The sequence below is a fragment of the Protomyctophum parallelum genome (genome assembly GCF_964188405.1).
Source record: "Protomyctophum parallelum genome assembly, chromosome: 3".
Classification (NCBI taxonomy): Eukaryota; Metazoa; Chordata; class Actinopteri; order Myctophiformes; family Myctophidae; genus Protomyctophum; species Protomyctophum parallelum.
In genome coordinates this window covers 9,659,327-9,670,211 of record NC_139698.1, presented here as the reverse complement: position 1 = coordinate 9,670,211, position 10,885 = coordinate 9,659,327, and the positions used below count along the sequence as shown (strand labels likewise).

General features: G+C 45.1%; 2 protein-coding genes across 2 annotated transcripts in view; both read left to right on the top strand.

Moving 5' to 3' along the window:
• fzd6 (frizzled class receptor 6) overlaps positions 1 to 10,885 on the top strand; it is a 296,006-nt gene that overhangs the window by 77,085 nt on the left and 208,036 nt on the right. The window lies entirely within an intron of this gene.
• rims2a (regulating synaptic membrane exocytosis 2a) overlaps positions 5,614 to 10,885 on the top strand; it is a gene marked incomplete at both ends in the record, with an annotated part of 244,188 nt that continues 238,916 nt past the window's right edge. The window contains one exon of the mRNA XM_083762001.1: positions 5,614 to 5,798. Within this exon, the coding sequence (XP_083618127.1) occupies positions 5,614 to 5,798 (185 nt within the window). The remainder of the gene's footprint in view (positions 5,799 to 10,885) is intronic.

Here is a 10,885-nt window from a genome sequence, read left to right as displayed (position 1 = left end):
TTGCAGTTTTGATACTTTTACTTAAGTAAGAAATGTGAGTATACTTGCTTGATGCAGACCTTCAGCATCCAAGCATGTCTTGTTGCATTATAATCCCATCAACACTAGCCTCACAGAGGCTTTACATATATATATATATATAGGGGATATTGTACGTATACTTACTTACAACTTAATCCTCTTCGTGCTGCACAGCACATGAGGTCTTCACCAATGCCGTCTGCCCTGCTAGCCCAATATTGCTGCACTTGCCCCCCCCCCCCCAGGTCCATCCATCCCAGTTCTTTAATTTCCTTCTCCACAGATATTCTCTGTGTCTCTTACGGAGCTATGTGTGTGTGTGTGTGTGTGTGTGTGTGTGTGTGTGTGTGTGTGTGTGTGTGTGTGTGTGTGTGTGTGTGTGTGTGTGTGTGTGTGTGTGTGTGTGTGTGTGTGTGTGTGTGTGTGTGTGTGTGTGTGTGTGTGGCTGGCTGGCTGGCTGGGTGCCTGGGTATGAGCACGAAAATAGCATGGTTGTTTTTCACCACCAATCACAACACACACACAAACACACACGCACTTATTAACTGTATATATGATGATTTCGGGTGTGCCAGTAGGCTACAGTTACAGTGACAGTACAGTACAGGGTACAGTACCCCCACACGGTAACTCTGTCATTACTCAACCGTTTCAGACGTGGGGCAGCTCACCGGAATCGGCCAACCCCCCCTGGGGGGGGCGTTCCGGGGACCCCCCTGAGGACTCCCCGTGGACCCCCCCCCCGGAGAACCCCACATGGTAACTCTGTCATTTCTCTATCGTTTTGGACGTGGGGCGGCTCGCGGGAACCGGGCCGGCACCCTGGCCGTGGTCCTGTGGGTCTGTAACTTCTGGGTGACCCCTGGGGACCCCCAACACAGAGAGTTGCACCACTCACTTCACACAGGTGTGATTTTTCTCTTGTCTCTTGGCAAAACACCAAGATTGTATTATTGACAATATAGCAACATTATAGTTCTTCTTTAAAACCTTAAAATACTTTTTTATTTTTGATAGCCTATATACTATTTAGTATATTAAATCTATAGGCCTACTATTTTGGGCTACTGAAACACCCTCAAGGACAGCTTGGGGTCCTCGGACGGTCGGACCACACTTTAAACCATTCTGACTTGAGATCAGATTCATACGAGGTTTCCACTGGACACACACTGGTCTGATTAACCCATTCTGACCTGAGATCAGATTCTAAAAATGTCAGTCGTTCTTCGATAATAAAAAAAAATAGCAGACCTACAAGCTCGTATCGCGCCACTCGGTGGCGCGATATGAGCTTGTAGATCTGCTATTTTTCAATAGCTAAAGCATAACATGATGCTGACACCAAAATGGGTGCCCGATCAGAATGGGTCAAACCAGTGGTTTTCAACCCTTTTCATATCAAGGTCTATTTATTCTGCATTTGAGTCACAGACCACCATTTAATCAGATTGAACCTCTTAGACCCAATATTTTGTTCACAATTCCATGCTGTAATGATGTGTAGAGACAACAGGCAAATAATAAATATTGATCAAAATAACAAAAGGACCTATAAGGGTCCATTTGGTTAGCTGGGGACCACCTGGAACCCCCCCTCAAGGACCACTGGTGGTCCCAGGACCACTGGTTGAAAACCACTGCTTTAAACCATTGCCTGGTTGGTTCGGTTCATCGGTTGGTTGAAAAGCATGGACATCATACACTTTTCATAGAATAATACATATCATAGATGGGCTCTGCGGTCCTAGCCTCAGCCTGGTTTATAAACTAGACCGAATCAGCCGGTAGCAAAACAGATTGCCTGCCGGCGGATTAGTCTGGTTTATTAGCCAGGCTAATACTCAATACTCTGGTCCTATAGACTAGTAAAAAACAAAAACAAAGGACTACTTCCTCCTGCGGAGGGACTAGGCGGATTGATATCTGCCTGAACTCCCCCTGACAGATTGGCGCGATCTTTCAAAATATCTTCTGATTTTTAGGCTAGTAGTAGGCTACTAGTACTACTGTAACTGTAGTATATGATTATTCGCAGGAGAAGAAGTTGAAGAATGATTTTCCGCGTCCGTCAATAGGTGGGTTTCTTACTTTCTTCTTACTTAGCCTAATGTTAAGTAGCCTAACATTTTATGTTTAAGACTATTTTTTATTATGTTTTCGCTCGACGCCACTCCCACTGAACAGGTGTGAGTCATCATCATCATCATCATCATCATCATCATGCTTAGGGACGATTCATACTCCTATTTTAGAGCCGAATAAAAGTCGGTTCGGCTTTGTAGAGCCTACAATTTGACGTCATTTGAGGTTCGGGGGGGCGGGTACCGTCCTAAAGTCGGCTCTTCGGTGCTACTGAAAATTTCTGACGAGCGAAATCATTTCGGCACTACAACGCCGAAACAGCGGTAAAATAGGAGTAGGCCTATGAATGGCCCTTAGCTATTTGCTAGCTAGAGGCTAAACATTCATTTATGTAGCTGTGTTGATAAAGGATTTTATTATTAGGCTAGCTACAATCATTTGTTAGTGTGTGTGTGTGTGTGTGTGTGTGTGTGTGTGTGTGTGTGTGTGTGTGTGTGTGTGTGTGTGTGTGTGTGTGTGTGTGTGTGTGTGTGTGTGCGTGCGTGCGTGCGCGTGTGTGTGTGTGCGTGCGTGCGTGTGTGCATGTGTGCGTGTTGTTTAATGTCACTAATGTGTTGTGTTGCATGTGTGTGTGTGTGTGTGTCTGTGTCTGTGCCTAATCCTATAGGCCGGGGCTACCTATGACAGAAAATCACACCCGTGTGAAGTGAGGGGCGCTCTTATCATGCATCATCTCATACTGTGGCCAATCAGAATTCCTGTTGCCACAAATGTACGTCATATTTGGCGGAATTGACCTAATTTCTCCTTTCATTGTCAATGGCGAATATGAGACGCGTGTCAAAACTGTCAATGGCATTTAATGTTTTTGTTGCGGACATTTTGTGGGGACAAAAGCTGTATATATAGGCTTAGTGCCCCTCGACAAAAAGACAAAATGCTATTAAAAATCCTATAACATTTTGCAACAAATATTGGATACAATTCTAATAGAATAATATTCCTAATAATATTCCAATCCCAATATTCCTTCCTGAAAAAAGTATTTGTTCTTAAATATAAATCGTATAGGAGTTTCCCTTCTGGAATCCTTATAGAGCACCGAAGTCTGACGTCACTTTCAGTAGAGGGCGTCAGTCCCCAGGTTCATGTATTTGTTTAGTTGCATTGAAATCACCATAGGAGGAGTTTTAGATTGATTCATATAAGAACTGTGTTTGAAAAATAAACATGTCATCCCGGCCGCTTCACTCACATGGATATGAAGAATCAACTGACTGAGAGAAAACGCTAATGTTACTGCTGCTGAATTAGTTAGATTTTCGCTAGAAGCAGACTGTATCATATATGAGTGACTGACTGTTGCAAACGATACAGAGACACCTCCCTGACAATAACGCCGAGACAGCTTGTTTATTTTTGGACCACAACGCTTATAGTAGACGATATTAAGATCACCCCATGTTATTCTCCATAGAGAAACTACTTCCGTGAACCAGGGGAATCGTCGGGATGAGCGAGTTACGTCAGGACTTCGGTGCTCTATTGTTTTTGACTATATGGAAACCTCTGGATTAACTGGAATTTATGTGAGTCACGCAACTGCTGACAGTCCTTTCAGTATTTACCTCTCACCTCACTCACCAGTCTCACTCATCATAGCCCGGTCTCTCCCTCTATGAAATATGCATGACGCTTTCCTGCTATATAGCCCATGTGGTTTTCAACCAATGGTCCGTGGACCACCATGTGGTCCTTGAGCTGATTCCAAGTGCGGTCCCCCATGCTAAATAACAGCAAGTTGGTAACCAAATGGACCCTTATTAGATCTTGAGAATGTAAAATGGATCCTTTTGGTTTCATTTTACGCTCTATTTTTTTTTATTATTGCTTAAAAACAATCTGCATCAGTTAATTTACAAAGTCTACACAATTTCAGAATGTAGAAGAATTGCCTGTTGTCTCTCTCTCTCTCTCCTAATGGTATATAATACAACATCAATAGGCAGGTTACAGCATGGAATTGTGGACAAAATCTTCTTTGGTTTTGGGTCTGAGAGCTGGCTTAATGACGTCATGGTGGTCCGCGTGGCTCAAATGCTGAATAAATAATAAATGGACCTTGATATGAAAATGTAAAACCACTGAAGCCTAACCGTGATGATCTGGACTGGGGGAGGTCTCTCTCTCCAATCTCCACTCCAGTCCGCGTTTTGCAAAAAGCTTGATCTGTATAGGCTACTGTCAATGAACATACAGTGCGTCGGCAACCTCCCTCTCTCTCTCTCTCTCTCTCTCTCTCTGTCTGTCTCTCTCTCTCTCTCTCTCTCTCTGTGTGTGTGTGTCTCTCTCTCTCTCTCTCTCTCTGTGTGTGTGTGTCTCTCTCTCTCTCGTTCGTCCGTTTCAAGCTTTGTTCTACGTGTTTCTAGTAGCTCCGCCTACTCTCCTATCTGGGATTCTTCCTTTTCTTTTTTTTTCCCTCCTCCCTCCTCATTGCATCCATTTTTGTGCATTTAAGACATCTCCAAGAATTAAGCAACCTGCTGGGGAAGGAAGGCGAGAACGAGTGTGTGGCCAGAGAGAGAGAGAGAGAGAGAGAGAGAGAGAGAGAGAGACACACACTCGGAAGGAAAACAAGGACGGACTGGGGGCATCTATCACATTCTCAACATGCGAGTGAACCATTTCCAGAGGATGGAAGCGATGGGTTAGGACAGGATTTAACATGATTGCAAAATAAAAGGCAAGAGCTTTTCTTTTTTTTTCTCTCTCTCTCTCGACCCCTTCCCGATAACACTCTGGTGTTCTGCTGTGCATCCATATAGTGGGAGGTTGGTTGAGGCTGTATACGGTTGGACAGTTATGCTCTCATGTGGATTGTATTCTATACTATAGGCTATAGCATCAATCTGTCATCGTTTATAGTCATTTCATCTTTCGAAAAAAAAGAAACAGGGGGTGGGGGGTGGTGTGTGAATTAAACGATCCAGCTTGTTCCTGACGAACCAAATCCCTTCCTATAGCTTCTATATGCAGAGAGAGAGACACAGAGAGGTTGTTACAGTTGACTTCATGCCCTCTTTATGAGCATTTATGACTGCAAATCGATGGCGAAACCTGTAGCCTGGTGAACACCATTCTGTCTCTTATTTGAACGTGTTAACATGATAGGATATAATAATAATAATAATAATAATGCCATATAGTCTTGACTCTTTAGCAATGTAGCCTTAACGTCAAATGAGCGCAGCTCTCCTCTCTATCTCCCTCTGAGGCCCCGAACCTCGTGATTCCATGCTTGACAGCTGTGTGTGTGTGTGTGTGTGTGTGTGTGTGTGTGTGTGTGTGTGTGTGTGTGTGTGTGTGTGTGTGTGTGTGCGGCTCTCCTGAATATGAACCGTAGCCTAACATGCTATCGGTTGGTTGTTGATCCTGGCTTTCCCCCCCTCCATCCCCATCCCGCCCTCCCCACTATTATTTTCCATTTTGTAGCAATTGTGTGCAAAGATGTCTGCTCCACTCGGGCCCCGGGGCGGCCCGGCTGCTGCCAAGTCCAACGCCGTCGCCAACGCCGGTCCAGGCGGGCCGGAGATGCCGGACCTCAGCCACCTGACCGAGGACGAGCGGAAGATCATCCTCGGCGTCATGGACCGCCAGAAGAAGGAGGAGGCGAAGGAACAGACCATGCTCAAGTAAGGAGGACACGTCTTGTTTTGTAATAACGTGACAGACATGAGACCGAGGACTATAGCAGCACAGAGCAGCGACATGTAATGCAGCATGTCTGTCTGTTGGCGTTTCATGGCTTCTTCTCTGAGCCTGTATGATTGGACGTGATGCACTGCAGGCTCGTTACCACCGCCACACAGTGGGGATTGGTACGGTTGTCACCGCGTGAGAGAGAGAGAGAGAGAGAGGCTAGCCTGGTTGTATAGCTGCCTATTATGTTGCCCCTTAACATCGGAAGCAGACATGATGTTATTTATGAACATGAGCCATGTAGGTTACAGTTATACAGACATAGTGGACAGTAGGCTATACAGTAGCTACATATGATGGACTTCCTCGTTTTTAAGGGACATCCCCTCCTTGTCTTGTGCGGTTGTCCCGAGGAGGGGAGCACACAGCAGGGGGAATGGGATGACCATGAATGTCTGTGTGTTTCCATTTCCACACATGCACCACCGCTCTGTTTAGCCATGGGGTTGGGTTAGCAACGGGCGCCATTTTCGCGTAAAATCATGCCAAAATGCGTAACCTTTCATCACGTGAAACGTCACGTATGCACAGCCGGATTACACAACACGACATCATCATGGGCGAGATCTGCTTTAGATGTTGTCCTGTGTGCGCTGTTGATACTAGCTTATGAAGAGCGATTGATTGCAACGTCGTTAACGGCTCGGTGTATCCATTGCTCAGGCTGTGTGTGTGTGTGTGTGTGTGTGTGTGTGTGTGTGTGTGTGTGTGTGTGTGCGCGCGCGCGCTCGCGAATGTGTACAGATGTCGCTCGCAGCAGCTCGAGCGATTCAGCACCGCGGATAGCTCTCCCCGTCCCACTGGCTTTTTAAGGTGGAACGGACAGATGTAGGTTTTGAGTGTTGGCGGTCTATTATAACATTGGTGGTTAGGTTCTCAAACGTTTTTATTTTCAAGGACCCCCCTCCCCCCCCCCCCCCTTATAATATATATATATTTATTCATCTATTTGTTTTATTTTTTGGGATCCCACTCTACACAAAATACGAATAAGCATGGACCCATAAATGATAATTATAAGGTCCATGGAACTGCAGGGATCCTATAGTTTCTTGAGGCACTATACTGTGTCTCTGCATGCTCCATGCTCATTATGTGAGTGCCTTGCTTTATATTGTATAAGTAGCTCTGGATAAGAACATCTGATAAATGCCTCAATTCTAATTTGTACACACTCGGACCAGTAACTCTTCAAGGACCCATTGGGAACCGCTGGTCTATTGAGAACCGCTGGTCTATAGCACGGGTTCGCAAACATCTTGATGTCAAGGATCCCTAAATTGATATAAATATATATAATTTGACCGCACAGACCCCTATTTGAAAAGAGTTTGTGCCATAAGAGAAATATCTTCCCAATGTAAAAAAAAAGCAGATCTACAAGCTCATAACTTCTACTAGCTCATAACTGTGAGCTATATTGTCAATTTTTGAATAGCTAGAGTTCAAGTAAACCTATAGCTGTTACTGAACAAACACTATATAGCAATGATTACTAAATATATATAACCTTATAACAAAAAACGTTTTGTTTTAACCAAAACATATCACTTACACAGTAAAGACCTTTTATATTTTTTGAGTTGTAAGGAATGCAAGCTGTGATTGTTATAGTAGTGTATATACTGTGCCAGGGGATCCTTCAGTCTATATAACTCAGGGTGTGTTTTCTCTGGGATCGTTTTGTGGGCGGCTGTGGCTCAGGAGGTAGAGCAGATCGTCCAACGATCAGTTCTTTATAGGCGTCTCGACTCCCGGCCCCTCCGGGCCTATGGAGTGTCCTCCATAGGCAAGACACTGAACCCCACATCGCCTCCAATGAGACAAAGAAAAATTTGAGAAACCACTGCATTAGATTACAGTGATTTGTGTTTGTATATAGTCGGGGTGTGGGTCATTGGACTGGTCCTTTAATTCTCTGATGATCTGGGAGAGCTGTGTGCCATGCAGCCCTCAAGCCTCATTTACACGTTTTTACATGACCGGCATAAAGCTCACATGAAAACAACAACCACTATAGTGCCACTTGTGGTTTGGAAATCATCTATTCTCCTCATGTGGAGCACAAGTCGTGCGACTATAAGGTAAATTAGGCTTCACTGGGAGCTTTTTAGAGGCATTAGGAGCGGCTACTTTTTCCACCATCAAGTAAATATTGGCACAAAGGGCATCATTTTGTAATGGAGACTAGGGAAGTTGTGTAATCCGTATACCGACCGGCGCTATGGTAAACATGACTCATGGATCACCAAGATACAGCATGCAGCCACCTCAGCTGCCATGGGGTGTGCGTGGCGTGAATCATCCCCGCCTGTTCCCACCCACCTCCCCCCCTCTCTCTCTCAGTCTTCTTTTCCCCCCAATAGATGAGCCTTTTCACATTCCTTATTCTCTTATGTGGTGTGTCAGCTTTTAGTCACTCGCAGCCGGAAAGACTCTAGTGATGTCAAAGCCCCGTAGCGGTCATCATGAATGAGCATTGGCAGACGAGGGAGCTGTTCCTCGCTTAACCCATTCTGACCTGAGATCAGATTCATACGAGGTTTCCACGGATGGACACACACTGGTCTGACTAACCCATTCTGACCTGAGATCAGATTCTAAAAATGTCAGTCGCTCTTCGATAAAAAAAAAATAGCAGACCTACAAGCTCGTAGCGCGCCACTCGGTGGCGCGCTATGAGCTTGTAGATCTGCTATTTTTCAATAGCTAAAGCATAATATGATGCTAACACCAAAATGCGTTCCCGTTCAGAATGGGTTAAGGACCTGCTGAATGTCTGACTGTTATTATTTTTGAGGGGCGCTAGCCCCTCCTATATACAGGTTTAATGTTTGTCTTCAGTTTCAATGTTTGTTTTGTATAAACGCCATTAACAATGTAGGGAAAATGTACGTCATAATGTGCCTCATTACGTCACGTTGTCTCTGTTTTGTTAATGCCGTTTAATGTTTGTGTTGGCACTTTTTAGACTTATTCCAGGCTAACAACTTCTTTAACGCCTTTTTTTTTAAAGATATATTTTTTGTGGCTTTCGCCTTTATTTTCTTTTTGAGTGGTGCAACCACTCCTACATCCAGCAATGTCCGTGTACCTGTGTACCTGTTTGTTTGTGTACCTGTGTGAGCACGAGTGGGGTGCGCATGTGTGAAATTGGAGAGGCTGCGCACGCAGCACAGAAACAGATCACATCTTGTGCTAAATAAATAGCGTCAATGCTAGCGAGCTAAAATATAGCCATCCTTGCTCTAGAAAGCACCAATGTTTCCATCTAGACCACCGGATAATCAGCAAAGACCTCCGGACATCGCGCTAATTGACCAAACCATGGAGAGCTCCGTAGATTAGGAGTTATTCAGCTTTTAGTCTGCCTGTATAATGGGAGGTGGACGGCTGCTCGCATGCGCAATCCGGTCTAGGTACGCTAAAGAAGGAAAGGCCGACCCCCGTGGACGGCAGCTCGCATGCGCGATCCGGTCTAGGTACGCTAAAGAAGGAAAGGCCGACCCCCGTGGACGGCAGCTCGCATGCGCGATTCGGTCTAGGTACGCTAAAGAAGGAAAGGCCGACCCAAAATAATAATGAAAAAATAGTTCTCAGCGACGCGGATTGATATCCATAATAAAGCTAATCTGACGGAGCAGAGAGAGAGAGAGAGAGAGAGAGACAGAGAGAGAGAGAGAGAGAGAGGAGGGGGGGAGAGAGGGGAGTTGCACCACTCGGTTCACACAGGTGTGATGTTTTTATAGAGGCATAGGTATACAGTAGGCTGACAGGAAATGGGGAGAGATAGATTGTGGGGCGGGGGTGACATGCAGTAAAGGCCGTCGGGATCGGGAGTCGAACCTGCGGCACACTGCCAGACTGGATTACCAGCCAACAACGCCATTAACGTGTTATTTAGCGCTTTATTTAATGATAAACCTGTAAAGTTAGCTTACCGCATATCAAAGCTCTCGTTGATCGGCAGCTCCATGTTCGATTGCTTTCCCTTCAGCCTCAATGCATTGAAAACAGATGAAGGTGGTGGATGAGGCCTTTCTAGGCCTTGTTATTCAAATCACGCTGGATGAATAAAGCAAAGTGTGTTTAGTGGCTCAATAGCAATATATTAGCACCCCTCACTTCACACAGGTGTGATCTTTTATAGCACATCAACTATTATTCAAATATAGACTACAGTACAGTGCTGTATATACTGTTGGGTTAAGGCTAAATGGATCTTATGGTAGTATATTAACTAATCTAGCTGTGGACCCCCTGGAACCATTCAACCAACAAACAAGACACACACTGGATCTTGCTCCAAAGTTGTACAATATATATTTTGGTTCCTTTTTCACCATTGAACCCCCGTCAAGGACCCCAAGGGGTCCCTGGACCCCACTTTGAAAAGCACAACCCCTGTTTACACAAAGGCCACAAACGTTGACTTAAAAAATGAGACGCTGCAGGGAGGGTCAAAGGGTACATGGCTCGTGTTTCCTCTATGGCTGCAGGACCTACTCCCCTGAACTCATATCCCACCAGCAGTGTGACATATCGTGGTCATTCCTTCTCATGTTTTGAGCTCTCAGGTGGGCAGGTTAAAACTAACCCGTGGCTCCAGACATGCGTGGGCAGGTTAAAACTAAACCATGGCAGGTGAAAACTAATCTGTGGCTTGATTCCCTGTGAGGTTAGATTAGGGTTTGGGGTGGAGTGGCGGACTAATGCCTGTCACTGTTGTTAGTATAATGTTAGACCAAACACATGCACCCCCTTTTCGACCTGGACTTAGTCTGACTCATAATAATGTATGAGTTATCAGCTATGTTTGGTCATATGTGCGAAAGTAGCTCAGACTACCTCGGAAGGTGTGAGTATGTTTCACTTCTAGTCCGAGGTGTGGTTCACTACTGTGCATTGTAAACACACAAAAGCAGTCCAGGTTCACTTCACAGCCTTTGTCATAGTATTTTTAGCTCTCTAGGCTTGCATTTGACCAGAACGCTTTTGACCGTGCAACAACCCCTGTTAC